Source organism: Caloenas nicobarica, chromosome 1 (assembly GCF_036013445.1).
Source record: "Caloenas nicobarica isolate bCalNic1 chromosome 1, bCalNic1.hap1, whole genome shotgun sequence".
NCBI lineage: Eukaryota > Metazoa > Chordata > Aves > Columbiformes > Columbidae > Caloenas > Caloenas nicobarica.
Genome location: NC_088245.1, coordinates 79892335 through 79911186, shown reverse-complemented (window position 1 = coordinate 79911186; position 18852 = coordinate 79892335). Strand labels below are relative to the sequence as shown.

The following is an 18852-nucleotide window of genomic DNA, read 5'->3' as shown; positions in this document are numbered from 1 at the left end:
GTATGCTCTCCATCTGTGATAATATAAATAAATGAAATGGTATATTGCCCTAAGTGAATCAATCTACGTAAAGCTTTTGTTGCATATATCGTTCTGTGTCGTAAGAGGACACATCCTATTGCTGGGTTGGAAAAAAAAAAAGTAAAATCACATATCAAAACCAGGCTTATGTGGTATCAGAGTATAACAGAGCTCAGCTTCTGAAATCTGAGGATGATTAGAAGTCCTTGTCAATTTTTGGACAGATTTTGGTGATGTAGATTTTTTGGACTTTTCTGCATGTAGGAAGAAATAAAAAAAACGAGCAAAGTTTGTATAATGATACCACTAGGTACCGAAATTAGCCAGTGCAGATTTTAAAAGACAACGTACAACATCTGTGCGCTGAAGCACGTTCTTTTAAAGCTGTACTCCAGAAGGAAAATGACAAAATTTGACCACTCTCCAGCAGCAGTAGCTTCTGCTTTGCCAAGATATTCCCCATTTTATATGTGTGAGGTCATTTTAGGGAACCTGTAGTTGTTTGTTTTCATGTAATTTAATATTTTTGTAATTCTTCTTCAGTGCTTGTGATGAGGAACTGACTCAAAATACATGTCTGTCAAAAATTTTAGTTTTTAGAGCAGCCGTTATCACACTGAAAAGAAACAGTGACTCCGATTCTTCTCCCGTTTGTATCACTGTACATCTGGAGTAGCAAAATCCAAGCCAATGTTGTTTTGGAAATGTGAAAGTAGAAGGAGGTTAAAATTAAACCCTTCTTTTATGTTTGTAAACTAGATTTCATTTCTCTCCGTTATTTTTGGTTTGTTCGCTTACTAACGTTGTCCCTGATACTGCGATCCTCATTCAGGCAGGCTCCCAAACCTTATGCCTGACAGGCTTAAGGACCTTCTGCGCAAGAGGTGGGGAGTATTCAGTAATGCATACAAGATGACGCGCTCTGAAAGGTTAATGTGTTGGTACATGTGCAAAGATAGTGTTATTTTAATTATATGTGCCTTCCAGCTTGTCACCGATAAGCCACTGCCATTAGTTTGCACTAGTCCACTGACTTACACAAGTAGGAAAGTATGCCACTTGCTTCCCCTTGCTTCTCCCTAAGAGGCTGTAATTCAAAAGTATATATTCGTTACGTATGTAGAATAACTTTAAAACAGAATATAGTGCTTCAGCCTCAAATAGGATGAGATATTATAAGAGAGGGCCAAACCCTGGGTTCTTTATTCCCGCCGAGCATGTTTTCTTCACGTGTGTAAAGCAACAGGTCATAAAGAGGTAGGGCAGCCACTGGGCTTATCTGTGAGTTCTGGTTTATAAAAGCATATTGTTTTAAAATAACGTCATTGTCTGCTGTGAACCGATGAATCTTGAACATGTTGCAGGGCCAAAGTAGTCGGGCGGCTTTCATACCCACTTTTGGGTGTGCATTTCAGCAGTTCTTGCACGTTGTCTGGAGCCTCTTTAACTCTTGAAATGCTGGAGCCTCGAGAGGGACTCCCAGCGCTTCTCCTCTGCCTTTGGACTCGCTAAAGCTGCTCTGAAAAGTGCTGCTCAGTGAGAAGGCGGCCTGTTCCCACTCCTTATGATCTTTTTCTGTTGGAGGGCAATCTTTTTTCTCCCTTCCTCTCTTTCCCTTTCACAAGCTGAACTTGAAAGCGGCAGCAGTAGCTGTATGCTAGCACGAAAGAAATTCAACAGTCCTTTCAGTCTTGCCCGGGGGGAGGATGGGGAGCAACAGCACGGCCTCAAAGAAGAGTTTTCTTTGCTTTAATTTTTGTTTTTTAGCTTCATTTTTTGAACACAAGTCGAGTTATTGTTCTGTAGCTCTGTTCAAAAGCCTCACATCTGAGGCTTTTTAGTGCAACTGTGGTTCTATGGTTGGGGGCATGGTTATTAGGTGTTTGGATCAGGTTTGGCAGTAAGCTGTGAAAACAGGCACTGGTTTATTTTTCCTACTGACTGCCGTGACAGTTGCAATTATTGTCCATTGTTCCTAGGTGGCTAGAAAGGAGGGAGGATACAATAGAGCATTGCCCTCTGGGGGTAAATGAATTTGACTTACAGGTTCTTGGGGGGTCAGGCAGGCTGATTATTTAGTGCCCAGGAATGCGGTTTTCATGGCACCGCAAGCCATGAGCGGCCAACAAACAATGGCTCAGCTGTATTGCAGCTGTATTTAGTGAGGCAACATGAAAGGTGTGCAAGTTGAGCTGCTTTATGCTCACGTATGCGTGTACAAACACACATATATTACGCTAGAAAATGGTCTTGTCTGTCTGTAGGAACATAGAGTTATTAAGTTTTCCAGTTGTGACTTTTTAATTAATTTCTCTCTATAAATGACTTGGCAGCTGCCTTTTCCCCCCTTATTTCTCTATTAGTGATATTTGGAAACCTTGCACAAGTTGTGTGGTTTTATTAATACACCCTGGAATGCGGACAGCACTAGAAGCTGTACTGCCCAACTGTCTTATGCACGGAATAGTTTTTTCCGTTTAACTGTTCAAAATTTCATTGTGTTTTCATTAGATCTGGGGGAGTTTTAGTACGTCATGTGCCTAAGTCTCAGCACTAGGCTACATACCATTAATGCCCAAGTCTGTGCTGTTACCATTCAGTTTTATTCTCTGGGAGAGATTAAAAGAAAGGGAGATGAAGTGGAAGACTTTATTTTCTATTAGTGTTATTTCTTTTAAGTTAGAAAGCAGTCATGTTTTATTAAAGATAGAGGAGTTGGTGAATGGCTGGAAGTCACCAGACTCAGACACTTTGTATCCAGTTATTCCTCTTACTTGCTTTGTTGCTTTTGGCAGCTACTTTAAGCCCCCCTTGCTTTATCTTCACAGCTGTAAAATGGGAGAACCATCCCTTAGTATCTGCAGAGGTGTAGCTGAAAACTTTGAGATCGCAGGTAGATGGATCTATTTATGTCCACTTATTAATGGAAAAGGAAATGTGATACTTAATTCCGGGGCTTGACTGAAAGGTACTGCAAGGGAGTACTCTTAAAATGGGACAAAATCTACAACCTGTCATATCTGTAGAAATTGTAACTCACATGCATCTGTTTAGAGAGGTAGCGTGGGGCTAAATAACTAATACAAGTTTGACACTGGTGATTTCTTAAGAAATTTTGTTTTGAAATCCATGGAATTTTTACTCTGTTCAAAAGAAGTCGGTTGATGGTTAAACCCACAAAACGTGCCATTAAATTGAAATATTTTAAAATAAAGCTGTAAAACAATATATTCCGTTGGTTAAAGCCTGTTCAAACTTACATCCATCATATTCAAGAACAGGGCCCAAAAGGCCTTTGGGTTATTCATGGATAATGCAGTTCATTGGATTCAGCGGAGCAGAGAGAACTTCAGGTCTCAAAATGATCATCGACAGGAAGGAGAATAATCCCCCTTTCTGCTTTCAGCGTAGCTGCCTGGTCCCTATGCATTGCGGGGTGAAAGTGCTTGCTTTTCTCCAAAACAGTAGATGCAACATGTAGGGTAGGCAATTGACAGGAAAAGGTATAAGAAGTTTACTTCTACGCTCTTCGGTGTCAGTGGCCATCCATATACTTAGAAAATCAACATGAAACTTCTGTTTGGCTGGTGATGGGCCTCCTCTGAGCAGACTTCAGGGCACGGTGATGGCCCCTCAGGTGGGCAGGTGCATCATGAAGTGCACAGTCTTGCTAATGCTGATGTGAGTGAGGCAGCTTTAACCGTGATGAGAACTCTTTTTAAAACTTCCTGAGCGTACACAAAGCCTTTCTGCTAATCTCGTCCATCTCTCACTTATCGAGAGTTGTCACGAAATAATAATACGTATTTTATATGTTCCCCACTTAGCTAATTTTGAATAGGTGTGTGGAACAAAAGACTGAACTGACTTTTGTTTCTAATCTTTCTGACTTGGTTTTCTGTTGAAGTGAAGGCATTGTTAACAATGATTGCACTTGGATCTCTCAAGAAAGACCGGGCAAGCCTGAACCTGATATTTTTTTGTTGTTTGAAAATCCTTCTCTATTGTGCATGATTGCTCCTAAACAACTCAGGTAAAATGTTTTCTGCACTCTCTGTGAAAGGGATCATCATTAGGGTAAATTCAGCTCTTCGTTGTAGCCACTTAAATCTAGGTAGCTCCAAAGACTGTACTGGAGAAACCGCAGATTTATGAGTGTAATGGAAAGCAAGATTAGCCCAGCAATCCTAATATATTATGCATGATAACATAGACATTTGTTTCGTGCAAGAAACTGATTTCCAAGTTACGTGAAGCATCAGTGCAGGTATTATATCAAGCTGTGTTTGATGTGTGATAGCGCTGTGTTTGCTGAAGACTCTAATCTTGCTTATACGTTCACAAGATGGGGCATGAGAGAGTACGCAGTGAACGGTCTTACGACTGCCAATAATGGATAAAGAGAAATAATCCATTCAGCGATACTATAGCTCATCAGAGCCCATGAATTAAAGACATATGTTATGTAGATTCAATGTATGGATTAAAACGGATAATCTGGTAGGTGACACACAGAATCTTGAGATAAGTGGGCTATGCAGATTCAGTATATGGATTGTGACGGATAATTCCATTTAAGTAATGCTGGACAAGTTGAAGACAAGTAAGCTTCGGGTGGTGCTCAGGTTATGTGCAGTAATCCAGTGAGTGACACTTGGGATCACATAATCTGTAAACTGAAGACAAGGAAGCTGGGGATTCTGCATTTAGATGTGGACAGGAGGAAGGAGGGGGAAGGGGAGAGAGATTATTCATAGGGAATACACTGAGTTCAAACCTTTGGCTAATAAAGCACAGATCTCCCGGAGATGTGTGAAAGCTGCACACTTAGGAGCTGTATGAATTTTGCATTTGCAAATTAATGGTTGAAAAAAGTTAGCAAACTTGTGTCAAATGTGGACGTTTTGCATTTTTTTTTTGTGGATAGTATTGTCTCGGGAGTGGGAAGAGGAGGGTGAGAGAGTCATAAGTGAAGGAGGTAAGATATGTCTGGTTGTCGGCTTTTAACAGAGATAAATTCAATATTTATTGCAACCTACTTAGTATCTTCTTCTCAGTGTTTATTTTTTGGGGGCGTTTAATAGTAGCAAATTGCTGAGAGTGAGCTTTAGTCTTCTGTTAGTAGTGCTGGGGCGGGGGGAATCTGCCCAGCGGCATACAGGGAAACCTAAGTTTTGAGGGGAAATCTGGCAGCTGCCGAACTAGTGGAGGTTGATCCCAATGCAATATGATACTCCCAGGCTGCAGAGAAGTAGACGGTGCCAACTGAGCCACACCAACGCAGAACTTCTCTCAGGCCAAATGAAAGCCTGAAATGCAGATTGTGACTGGATGGAGCTACTCCTATTTGACCATAGAGCAGGAGGTTAGTTGAGGGTAGTATCTGTGGAAGGAGGGTTGGAGGAATCCTTTTAAAAGCGTCTAAAATGCAAAAAAATGTGAATTTGTGACAAAGCACCAAATTTGGGCTGTTTCGGGCTTATATATATATTTTTTTCACATAAAGATATTTAATTTGATCAGAAAAAATCAGGTTCCAGCTAATTAAATCAAATACAACTTTTATTTTTAAGAAATGATTCTTAATAGAGAAAATAGAATAAAATTGAACTAATTAAAGTAGCAAATGCCAATGGCTTTATTTTGTTTGAATATATGGAGGCCAAACCACTATATTTAAAAATCATCCGCAGGGTTGGGTGACAAAAGGGACCTAAACCAGTTCTTCTTTGTACTAAAATTACCTGAAAGAAGTGCTGATAGAGATGAATGTTGCTGAGCTACAATTACGCGTCTGTCAAAATAGAGCCAATATTCATATACGTACATATTTTTTACCATTTTTCCTCCTGCTGCATAGAATTGCAGCAGCAAATGCTATTTCTCTAGCCTAGTTCTAGCTTGTTGTCTAGGCAGTAAAACAATGAATAACCTCTTGAGAAATAGTCTCAATACAAATGTTGTCCATTCCTTTTGTAACCTTGACAATAAGTTACTAACCTGGTTGAATACCGAGCTTTGTTTGCAGTCTACTGTACCAGAGCTTTTTCTGACAGCAAATAAAGAATACTCTGACAACTTCTTTCCAGCATTGCAAAATAGTAATGTGCTGGTCTGTTTTAGAGCAGACGGCTAAGTTTTTGTCCCCACAGAATATTAATTCTTGAGGGTAGTAATGGCAAAAGATGGTAATTGTTCATCATTTGTTTTTATTCATTCTGCAGAGTCTTCCACTGAAATATAAAAGATTAAGGCTGTCTGTATACTGAAATAAATAACTTACTTCTAGCTTGCTGTTCTAAAAAGGACTTTTATTTGTCAAACAGGGAAGATTCATTACATAAATCTGTAGGTACAGACAAATCAGTTTGAATTCTGGGCTTTTTCTTTCCTTGCTTCTTTTTCTGGTGGCTGGGGCTTGCTGAGTAAAAAGCAGTCAGAAAGTTTTCCTGTATTATGCTGACTTCCCCTATCAGTCAGATGAAGTCATTTAATTTAAACAAGGTAGGTAGTTGTAAGTGATGACAGTCATTGTGTAGTAAAGTTGGCTTAAATACTTAATGAAAAAAATGCCAGTTTTTAGATGTTTATGTCCTGACAGCTCCAAGATTTACTGGCCTGGAAAGCTGTGCCAGTCCATAATAAAACACTCTGAAGTATTGATTAGGGAAGCACCAAGGGAGTTTGCACACGTGCACAAGTGCATAACCCACATCCACCCACAAATACATACCAGCAAGTACATAATTTAAAATATATACTTATTGCTTGGTCATAAACATTTGACATTTCGAATACAGAGGAAAGAAGAGTTTAAATTCTGAACTTACCTCAGCCAGTTAGATCTGTTTATCAGACAACATCTCCTGAAGGCATCACCTACATTTTCATCAGCTCCCCATTGCCTCACATGTACAGCTTCAGGCGACGTCAGCAGCACGCCCGTCTGTGCAGCAAGGGGAGAGTGCTCCTCTTTACAATTATTATCAGGTTTTAAATAGATTTTTTTTTTTAGGGGGAGCATGACAAAGATTAGTTTGCTGTTAAGTAGAAGACGACTAGGTGGCCTCTATTTTCCTTTCCTGATTTCTATACTGAGCAGAGTAATGTTGGGTTTGGATTTCTAATGTGGCAGAGGAAAATGAAAACTGGGGTGGGGAGTGGGGAAAGGAAAATAGTTGACAAGGGGATGAGAATGAAACTCTCAAGAAAAGATACTGGAATAAAACTCTCAAGAAAATATACTGATTTTATGGACTGCTGATACTTTATTTATTCTTTGGATATAGTAATATCATGGCTGGTAGGAGTTTAATTATTCTGAGGACAGCTTAGCTAATAGGCTGTTCAGTTTGAAAAACCTTCTTCTTGGCTCTTTTTCATTTTTGTATTGAAACTTTTATGTCCCTAGCTAAAAAATGGCCCTGAAAATACACATCACAGGAAGTGTTCAGCAGTGACTCAGTTTTTAGCTGGTGTATGGGTTGTAGCTACGTGCTCATCGTCCTGTTGTTAAATCAGGGCAAAGTTACACAGAAACTGTGTTGCGGTGTGGTTCTGTCGCTTTGTTAGTTGGTTGGCATCAATAATTACTTCATTCATAGGGTTCCTGTAGCTAGAGCCCTACCTAGTATCAAACCGGGTCAAGCGAAGATTTAATTATTTTTATAACATGTATCCCTTTTAAAGGCAGTGGGAAAATTCTTGGCCTTACTGACAGAGTTCTGCTGGTGACCTCAGCGAGGCCAGCAATAAAATAAAACGGCTTACAGCGTGTAAAGTCAAGAAAGACTAAAAACTTCACATCTCAGTTTTCTCATATAGGAAAGTAATGCATACCACTACCTGTCTACCTGCTCACAGTCTTTAAGAAGATCAATTAGCTAATGCTTTGAAATTTAAAAATGCTCTATACTGCATGCTCTAATTATTATTATACATCTTAACATTATCTGAATACAGATTACTTCAAAATATTCTTATTTCCATTTAATGTGTTTTTTTTTTTCCCCCTACAAAGCTTTGTAGATACAGGAGGATTTTTTTTTCATTTGTAACCGTAGATAACGATATGAACGCAATACAATATTATTGTGTCTTCCAGGCTTTGTACTCGCACATTGTTTTCTTTGATTTTCCTTTGAAAGACAGATGCTGACAGTTCAAAAGCTATTTACGTAATTACTTTGATAGTAAACTGACTCGGGGGATAAATTTCCCTGTCTGTATGGGTGTGCGCGAGCGTGCAGGCGAGCACCCCTGATTGATAACATTCCGAGCAGTTTAATTGAGACATGTCAGCGGGATGGAGGGAGCCTCGCCACGTCCCTGCCCCTCGCGGAACGCGCTGCGCGGCTGCGAGCGGATCCGCGGGCTGCACGCAAACCTCCCCAGCGCTTGAGCGTTTGCAGCGAGAGCTTGAAGCGCCTGCTAAAGAAAATATTGGCTTCCCTAATTTCTCATTTACATTCTCATTCTGTCTAATAAATTATAATAAAGTATTTACTGTTTTGATCGCAAAAGCGATTTCTCTGCCCTTTTTTTTTGCTTTGGTTCTGTTTTGGGTGGATATGCCAAGGTTTCTCCTGTTCGTTTTCTCACTTTAAGTGTGTCATTTGGTCATATTGGTGTCTTCTTTCTAATGTTTATTAAAATGTTACTGTGACTGCCAGTCTGAGACTGTGAATCAGAACTAAGAATGTGTAATAGTTTATTTCACATCTGAGTAAATTTCTTTTACTACTTAAACACTATTATGGTGAGTGTTGATCTGCGATGAAGTTTAGGTTTGGCGATACAGAAAGCCACTAATTTGAGTCTTCTTTTATTGCCATCTGCTGTGGGTTTTGCATCCACAACATGTTGGGGTTTTCTTGTGGGTGGTTTTTTTTTTTTTTTTTTGCTTTCCCAATCTCCTTTTGTGGTGACAGAGAATAAGCTGACGCATCTGGAAAGCATCCGTTCTTGGGCCATTCACTGTATCAACCTGTAGTGTATACTTTGATACTCTCTTGCCTGAGTTGTTTTGATACGTCGTGAAAAATCCACATTTTGCCATTGCAGTGATAGAGTACAGAGAGAACAGTATGAGCACCTACAGCAATCTCCTGACAGGCAGGTGGTCTGGTGGTTAAAAGCTTTGTTAAACATAAAATGCGCAATATCTATTTGTTGTGGATCTGACGGTAATTAAGAGTAATTTTTGAGGCAGTCATTTATGTAAGCCACTCTCCTTTTACTCCCCGCTCAATACCTGTGTTAAGTGGGTCTAGCTCACTGTCAAGTTGTACGCTGGAGTAATGGACACTTGTTTTTTCCCCCAGCCACGCTGCATGGCTGGAGTCACAGCTCTGCAACCGTACGGATCCTGTGTGTGGAGCACAGGCCAGCGCCAGAACCACTCCCAGCTCTGAGCTACTTGGAGCAGCTCTAAGTGGGTTTAATAACGAAGTGGCTGAAAGTGTCTTGGGGGGTTGGTGGCTTATCCTCGCTGAGGTTTGCACCACCTCCCAAGTTCTAGCAGTGCAGGGATAGTTCATTAATTCCCAAGTAGCATGATTTAAGACAACTGTCTTTATGTGGCTGGAGTTGTAGTTACTTAAAAGAAGGACAGGGAACTGCTTGAGAGAGTCCAGCGCAGAGCCACGAAGATGATGGAGTGGAGCATCTGCCTTGTGAGCAAAGGCTGAGGGAGCTGGGACTCTTTAGCTTGGAGAAGAGGAGACTGAGGGGTGACCTCATTAATGTCTATCAATATGTAAAGGGTGAGTGTCACGAGGATGGAGCCAGGCTCTTCTCGGTGACAACCAATGATAGGACAAGGGGCAATGGGTACAAACTGGAACACAAGAGGTTCCACTTAAATTTGAGAAGAAACTTCTTCTCAGTGAGGGTGACGGAACACTGGAACAGGCTGCCCAGGGAGGTTGTGGAGTCTCCTTCTCTGGAGACATTCAAAACCCGCCTGGACGCCTTCCTGTGTAACCTCATCTGGGTGTTCCTGCTCCGGCAGGGGGATTGGACTAGATGATCTTTTGAGGTCCCTTCCAATCCCTAACATTCTGTGATTCTGTGTAAAAAATACTAACATATTTTGCCCTGTAAGCTGCAGAGTTCTTAAAATGGAAATTCCTCAGCTGCCAAGATGCTTCACATGATGATAAAGGTTTAGACCTCATGCGGGTTAACAGACAGAAGATAGTGGCGTTAGGGCAGAAGTTCACCATCCTCGCCTGCTCACAGTCTACAGCCTCTGGAAAGGGATATGAAAATGGCAACTGGTGCTCTAACTCTGCAGTGCAATTTAATACACTGGAAAAAATTCCTGTCACTGAACGTGCTTATTTACTGACCAAGCTGTTGCCCTCAACTGACCACTAAATAACGTCAAGTATCATTTGGCCTTCATTTGTTCTGCAAACTAAGTAATTTATGAATGGCAACTGTGAAATGGCAGTTTTGTTGGCCGTTTCCACAAACGAAATTATAGAAGAGGTGTGCTAGGTAATAAGGATAGCATAAAAAATGCCAGACTTAAACTGAATGCAAACACTTTACATCACGATCAAGACGGTCTGATTCAAGTACCTTTCTTCTTTTTGATTTTCACACTTTGATAAGCAACCAGTTGTCTGCAAGAAACCTCAAAACTATCTGTGATTCCTCATCAATGGGGCTTATATACATATGTGGTTAAGGCAAGGGGAAATCTACTCCAAAACTCAGTCTCCCAGTAGATTCACGGATCTTGATTCCTCTCGCCTCTGGTTTTGTGCAGGTCACTTGAGAGTATGACTGTCCGAGTACTTATTTTGCAAGGACCGATACCTTAAAGAAGTGGAACTATAATTAGGTATTATTGGTGTAATTGGAAGGACAGGCTAATCACATGAAAAAGAAGTGCTTACTAAGCCACATTTTCCAGAAAGTATTCTCCAACAGAAGGGTTGGTTTTTTTTTAAAGTCAACAGTGATAAATTCTTCCTTTCGGTTTATTAGCAAACTGAAATTGCCCAAGAAATATAATGCAAGAAGGCTGTCTTTTGTCAGACTACTTCCACTCCGGTTTATAAGCCAAAGGAATTATGAATTGTACTTACTGAGCCAGGACATAAAGCACCCTCCTTGGGCATCTCAAAGTTTCTTTAAAAAACGAGTAATAGCGAAGAGGCTGAATTTGGTGGATTTGTCCCCAGCTGCAGGGCCGCGGTGCAACTCCAGCCTCTGCGCCAGCACGTCATTGCCCTGACGGCTTGCTCTTAGCTCATCCAGACTTCCCTCTCATTCCTCCCATTTAAAGAAAGCTGTTGTTTTGCCCTGGGGAAGAAGGTTTATTTTGCTCCTCTCTAGGTAAATCAGATGAAAGCAGAAGCGCCGGGCAGTCGTTCCGTGCCGCCGTCGGGGCACGTGGAGCCCGCTGCTCTCTCCTGGGAAGCACAGCCCGAGCTCAGCAACGCAGGGCTGGACATCAACATTGATTTTTTTTCTGCCGCTGTCGGTAGCTAACTCTGTGACCTCTCTGTCTCTCAGTTTACACATCTGGAAACATTTTTCCACCTTTCAAAGGTGTGGCGGGGATTAATTTGACTTTACAAAGTGCTTTTTGATTCCTGACTGAAAGCTGCTGTAGGAGCTCAAAATACACTGATGAAACATAAATGGCTGAAGATCTTTGATGTGTGTCAGTATGTTTGTCAAACAGTTTATTTGACAGTGATTTCTTTTTGCTTACTCTAACTTTAGCACTAAGCCACTCCATGTATTCCTTCTCTCTCTAGGTCTTTCTCCCTCTCTCTCTCTCGTGTGCACCCACTCCTCAGTAAAAGTTTGGAATAAAATACCTGCTGAAAAAGTAAAGAAAATATTTGGTTTTCAGATATTTCAGTGCACCCAGTGTGTTATACCACCAGTATCAATGTACTGATAGTCTTCAGTAGATGAGCATGATGGTAAACCGACATACTAGCCATGGACAGGACAAGAAAGGGGCAGCCTTCCAGTATAATTCTTCTATGCCACTTGGAAACACTGCATCCTGTTTCCTAGGGAAAAACAAATGAAGGATGGAAGAGTGGCAACAGACACTTTGCATTAATTGGGTGTCCAGGTAGCAAATGCATTACTTCTAGCAGTCCTCTGTCTCCAGTGTTCAAAATAAAAATCATAAGTTAAAAGTGTTTTCTTTAGCAGTGTTAGTATTTAAGCACTGGCTTCCATTCTTTCTCACAGCTTTTAACAGAACAGGTTTTAAGTTCTATGGTTTCTGTTTCAGTGTATGTCTCAAGTTTCCAGCTTGTACCACAGTTTTTTTGGAGACTGTAGCTGAGAATATTCTACTGTAGTTCTTTGTAATATGAGAATATTTTCACATAAATCTGTAGTATCTTAATAAAAAGTTCACCAGCTTACATTTCCTTTATATGAAAACGTTGATTCTTGTGTTTTCCCATTTGTACATGCCTGTCCACAAATGCATTTAAGGTCTTGAGCTTGGCTAACGTAGCAAATGGGATGGATGTTGCTTGGGAGCGCAAGGTTGAAATTAAGTGAATGTAAATTAAACTGTCAAGCAAAGAGCCCTAACAGTGACACCTCTAAGGCTGTGGCACAATCTTCCAAAGAAAGCGGTAGATGATTCACCATTTCAGACATTTCAATCCCATCGAGAAAGCTGTGGTAAATATATTGTAGAGAACATTCCTGCACTGGCAGGGGGGTAGACTAAATGAGCTATTACCAGTAGCTCTTTTCCATGTCTGACTGATAGTTGTCTAGGAACATGTTTAGTATAGACACCAAATTGCTTCCTTTTCCTTTTCCTCTTTTTATTTTTCTTTTATTTTTCTCTTTCTTTCTCTTTTTCTTTTTTCTTTTTCTTTCTTCTTTTTCTTCTTTCTCTTTCTCCTTCTCCTTCTCCTTCTCTCTTTCCCTTTCTCTTTTCTCTTTTCTCTTTCTCTTTTTATTTTTCTCTTTTTTCTCACTTGGGGAGCACTGGTGACACTGGCAGAAGAATGCTTCCTGTGTTTGTGAAAGGTTTGCGTGACAGGGTGGTCTCAAAACCAGGCTATTTTCCAAGGGGACATAGAGCCTGATAGCCTTAATCCTTTCCTAAAGCATTTTTGAGAACGGGTTTCATAGGATCTGACTCATGTGAGAGGGTGTGGTGATATTGGAGATACCTGTGGATTAGCTGCTACACATTTTCTGGTCTTTTAAATTCAAAGTCAAATGATACTGGATATACTAATAGGGCCATTTTTTGTTTTAGTGTATGATTCATATATTTTGATTTTTTCTTGGAATTTTTGATTTCCTTCCCTTATAACCACTGTCCTTCTGGGTAGAAGGAGAATTTTTACAGAATGATTATGGGAGCAAGGTAGTCAGTTCCTCTCTCTGTATCTGCTGAACCCCTCTATAAACAACATCTAATGACAGTACCAATGAGATAGACAGTGAGTTGCGTTTAATTCAGTTTTTCTGATATGTTTATGCAAGACTTGTGCCTTTAAAAATAACTCATCAGTGGCAGCAACAGGGATAGTAGTTATTGATGGTTTAAATACTATATAATTTCATCCTAATCAGGGCAGCTGTAGAGGATGTGACAGGTTCTTGTGTGGTGTGCTGGTGGCAGCGAGGAGGGTGGGCATGGGGAGCTGGAGAGGTATCCAGCACCCAGGAGACTTCTCTGCTTCCCTTTGCTTATAGAAGGATGTTAACACACACCTTATGGTTTCTGTAAGTGTCAAAGCATTGAGGTGTCCTTGTCGTAAGTTTCTGAAAAAAAACCACGCAATTGTCTTTCAAAACTGGAAGTGTTGATTTTGATCCCTGCGAAGTGTAAGCAACGTTTACAATTTGAAACTCTTTCAAAACAGGCAGTGTTTTACCCCCAAAATAATTTGATAAAAAGGCAACAGAAAATAGTTGAAAGGGCAAGTACACATTGAAGGCGGACACCAGATCAAAGCCCATGTACGGAATTATTCTCCATGGCTCATTTTCCTGTAGAGGGACAGCTCTTAATGTGCAGTATATTGCAATATGCTGCTGCTCTTTGGTTCTATTAAAACTTTGCTTACAGTGAAGCTGCAAATTAAAAACCTGGCTAGCTCTAAATTTCCTCTCTTCCCTCTACCTTTTTTTTTTTTTTTTTTTTTCCCCTCACCATATGATGCCCAGGGACTCCAGAAAGCCTCGCTGAGAAAGAAAGGCAGCTCATGGGTATGATCAATCAGCTGACCAGTTTGCGAGAACAGCTGCTAGCAGCTCACGATGAACAGAAGAAACTGGCTGCATCACAGATCGAGAAACAACGCCAACAAATGGAGCTGGCTAAGCAGCAACAAGAACAGGTGAGTGATTATTATAGTGGCTTTCAGCTTAAATAATTTTCTAGGAGAACTTTCCAGTAGCATGTTTTTTAGGGTTGATACTTTGCTCTCCAACCAGAATTTTTTTTCCATTTGTTTTCTTAGGTGAAGACAAACCAAAACATATTGGAAAAATATTGCTTTAATTTGCAATATATATAGTAGTGCCCTTTGTCCTTTAAAGATACACCTTCCAGTTTGGAGGCATTGTCTTCCAACAGTGTTTTTCCTAAAAATAAGTGTAAATAAGCATACAAATTCAGCTCCCCTGAACAGTCTTCCAATGCTGCTTGAATTGGGTGATGCTGAATAGGTATTAAAGGAACAAAATGCAGCATTTGGATTGTAATATGACAAGAGCTGGTTTTGCCAACAGAGCAAAAAAGTGGGGGAGAAGAATATAAAGCCAGTGAACAAGTGTCAATTTTTTTCTTCTGCACTTGAGAGGCTTGATTTTCAGCTTTTGCAAATATGCCCTCCACTGAAAATGCAAACATGTTTTCACACATGAACAGTTCCAACGTGCACACATGGACACATAATATTTTATGCAAGAACACAACTTTTCTAACATATTTGCACTGTGCAAGTTTTAACAGAAATGAATCTCCATTTTTGTACCTGAACATCAGCAGAGAATACTTAAACATTTATTTTAAATTTTGTCAGGAGTCCATCCTGGTACCTCTTCCGTGAAAGTGTTTTGGGCTGCCTGACCATTGATTTCATCTTGTAATGAAACTTGAGTTTCATTTTTGAGAAATTTGAGCTGCATAGGATTGCAGCCATGTTTGCATTATGAAATGTACAGAATTCTTTGAAATTTGTCATAGTTGTCATAATTCAATGTTTGTATTGTACCAAGCAAGTCTTAAGATTCTAAATCACTGCTGGCATCTTCAGATATTTTAGCCTTGGTTTTCCCTATATTTGACTATTTAAAAACCTTATCTTAAATACTGTGGCCTCCTACCCGAAATCCCATACAGGGAGAACAGGAGAAGTGACTTACGTATTAAACTAGAGATTTTGTATGACTGTGTTGTTTACATGGAGAAGGTAAACGAAGGTGGTATGAGCGTGGAATTGGCAAGATTCTTCAATGAGGAGACATCCTGCAGGAGCTGTTTCCATTGCCCTACCTTTTAAAGTCACTACTGCTACAGGATAGCTAAATGATCTGAAACTGAAAAAGAAAATGGAGAAAGTGGAAAAAAGCAGTAAGAAATCCTGCAGGATTATTATTAGGATAACAAGGATTTCTCGTATTTTAAAAAATTGCGTATAATTCTGTGTTATATAGAAGTTAAAATAAACACACTTTCAAAAAAATGTATTGCTAAAGATTATTTTGGCTGCTTAAAGAGAGGCTCTAGAAAGAAAACATTTAATCTTTTAGATGCAGAGTCTACGAGTGAGTGTTTCTTATGCTAATAGTTTAATATTAGAAATGAAAGAAAATACCTAAGGGGAAGAATGCACAAAATTCCTCCCAGTAAGTATGCATAAGTTCCCATCTGACCCCGAAATGTGTACACATACCACAGGGGAAGAGCAGTTCTCCTTCTAAATGTTTGTACTGCTGTGCTATAGCTATTCATGACAGCAGAGCTTTTGTGACGACACAAATGGAAGCTTTTCAAGTTTGGTTTTTTAAGTTTGTGGAATATAATGGTTTGTCTCCATCAGTCCTCTGAGAACTCCAATTTGGTTCCGTTACTGTCTGCTCTTTTCCTTCACTGTATGTAAAATGTGTCTACACTAAGGTTCCCAATGATTTAGTCAACGGAGAGGCAGAATGGAAGTCCTTAGACTTTGAGAGGAGAGTTAAGACAACTCCACCAAGGTCTATAAATCAGTGTCAACGCTGAGCTGTGTAGCCTTGCACTGCCTCTTCTGATCCTTTCAGCTGACACACATGTTGAAGAGTCAGTGATTTTCCCAATCCCAGTTCCAGTCTATGTCTGTTTCTGCATGAAGGAAATACACACACTAATACCTTCCTCTTGGGTGTTAGATTTCCTTTCTTTTGAATTTTTAATAGGTGGTGCCAAATATAAGAATATTACCATCCATCCTACTTTTTTGCCTCTCCTGCCTTCTCCTACTATTTTCCAGTTTGTCTGCCAGTATTGTTCTTCCTCCAGCAAGCTGGAGCAAATAAGTGCTCACTTTTGGGGGATTTTAGCAGTGCCATTTCAGATAGTAAGAGAGTAGAGATTTTTGCATCAGTCCTTCCTTTGATATCCAGCACAGCATTTTCTGTAAGATTCCCTTTCACACTAGTAATAGTTATGAATTGCTCTTGAACATGAGCCCCTTGCCTCAGCAGCAGCCCAGGCAGCTGCCACCCACACTCAAAGGTTTCTTAGCTTAATAGGGCAGTCTAAAGAACTGAACAGGGTGGAAACTGCCTACGTACCAACTCCAGGAATTATGACACCTATCTCACGTTTCTTCTTTGCAATTTCTCCACAGATTGCAAGACAACAGCAGCAGCTCCTGCAGCAGCAACACAAAATTAACCTTCTTCAGCAACAGATCCAGGTCAGAGATTGAATCTCCACCCGTGCCCGTTCTCTCTCTTTTCTCCTTTCTGTCTCCCCATGCTTTCCCTCAGCCATTATAGTTTCTTTAAGAATCTCTTCAGATGGCTTACATCGTATTTATGGAAACACATGATGATGTTACTTGTCATTAAGCAAAAAAGGTCTGTTTCTGAAAGGTATTGTATGATTAACGTGGTTCCTGTAGGATCAGGAAGCAGATGTGAGAGGAGCTGGTCATGTGAGAAAGGGTTTGCAGGACCAAATCCTCTTTCAGCTGGAGATCAGGAGTGGCAAAAGCATTGCCAGAACAAGTTGGATTGGAATGGGTCTCCTATAACTCTCTTTTTGAGGTTCTGCAGAAGCAGTTCTGTTCAGTGATCGGTAATCATGAGTCCCTCCTTCCGTCTGCCCCAGGTGTTGAAAGTCTGGAAATTTTCGACACTTAGGGTGAAGCATTGTCTGAATGAAAAACTGGTCAAAAAGGTTGGTTAGATTCAGGAGAGCAACTGTGTGGGTCCTAGGTACCCACAGGCTTACTCCTAGTAGTAGAAAAATGTTGTTAACCCAGCATAACCAGTAAACTCTAACCTCTTTTTTCCTTTAAGTATTCAGAAGTTTCTTTTCATGCCATTGACCGTATTTCATTAATTTTCTTTCGTTTGTGTATATGCATGCCCCTGTTTTGGGAATTATGCAAATCAGTTTGCCCTTGAAGGTTTTCCCAGAATGACAAAGGAGAGGTTTGCCATTTTACAGATATCTAGAATTATGGCAAAATCTCTGGCTGTTTAAACGTGCAGATATGTATAGAGCATTGCAAGTTGCTGTGGAAGTGGATGCTATGTTCTGTTTGTTCAGTAACAACAGGATTTTCCTTCCAAAACTTCTCTTTAATGTTCCAGAATTAGTTGCCTGAAATTATGGGCCATGTCCGTAGCTCATCTAAGAAAACTTTAATTCCAGCAAAATCAGAAGAGTTGTATGGCTTGACACTAGAAGAAAAACTGGCTCTATCATTTCATGGGATATTCTGTCAGTACCAGGACTTGCGTAACTACGAAAAACTTCTGGGGAAGGTCCATCCCTCTGTTATAAGGCAACTCACATACAAGATGTGCTTTGCTGAAAACAGTGTTGAGATTGGTGAGGTCTGGCTTTTCCTTGACCTCTGTATTTTTTTTTTCTCCTTTAAATGTTTGTCTGGGATTTTTTGTTATTGCTGTATCTTTAATAAGACTTTAAAAGAAAGACAATAGTAGAACCTCTACGATAGCAAGGACAGTATTTACATTTTTAGCATTTAGCTATGGCAGTGAGAGAGGAAGTTGTTTTATAAGCAGTGAATAAAAAATAAATTGAAGTAACATAATTTGACCCCAACCCTTTTAAGTTTTAAAGCCTTGTAGATAAGAATGAAGTATGTCGTTTTTAGGATAGTGGAGAACACTGGTTATTGATAATGAGATATAGAGCCTTTCATCTCTTGATCCCTGGTCCAAGTTTGACCTAAGTCAGTAGTAAATGAAAGTCAGCTAGCTACCATCTGATACAAGCTGCAAGTCTAAGAAATTATTTGGAGGCCTGTCTCAAGGGATTTCAGATGAAATATTGACCCTGCCGAGGTCAGAATTTCACCTCCAGGGTCCACTTCACACAAAACCCATCAGATTTGGGACGCTCTCCTTTTGGGTGATCACGTGATAAAGGTCAAGAATAGAACAGGCAGAGAGACAATACTGTCCTCTCATTCCCACAGAGATGATCTATTTGTAGTGAAATTTTGATTATACTGCCTGCCTCTTTACAGTTCCACTATCTGTATGGTTGCGTAGTCTCATGAACCCTGGTTGCAGTCCAATTACTGTGGAGTCACTGATAGGGAAAAACATTTAAAGATTAAAAACCCC

General features: G+C 40.2%; 1 protein-coding gene across 3 annotated transcripts in view; it reads left to right on the top strand.

The window, feature by feature from the left end:
* The window catches only part of SOX5 (SRY-box transcription factor 5), a 359749-nt gene that overhangs the window by 193055 nt on the left and 147842 nt on the right, over positions 1-18852 (top strand). For all 3 annotated transcript variants that reach the window (XM_065649584.1, XM_065649592.1, XM_065649575.1), the window contains 2 exons: positions 14206-14378; positions 16875-16943. In XM_065649584.1, coding sequence (XP_065505656.1) covers positions 14206-14378; positions 16875-16943 — 242 coding nt within the window. The remainder of the gene's footprint in view (positions 1-14205; positions 14379-16874; positions 16944-18852) is intronic.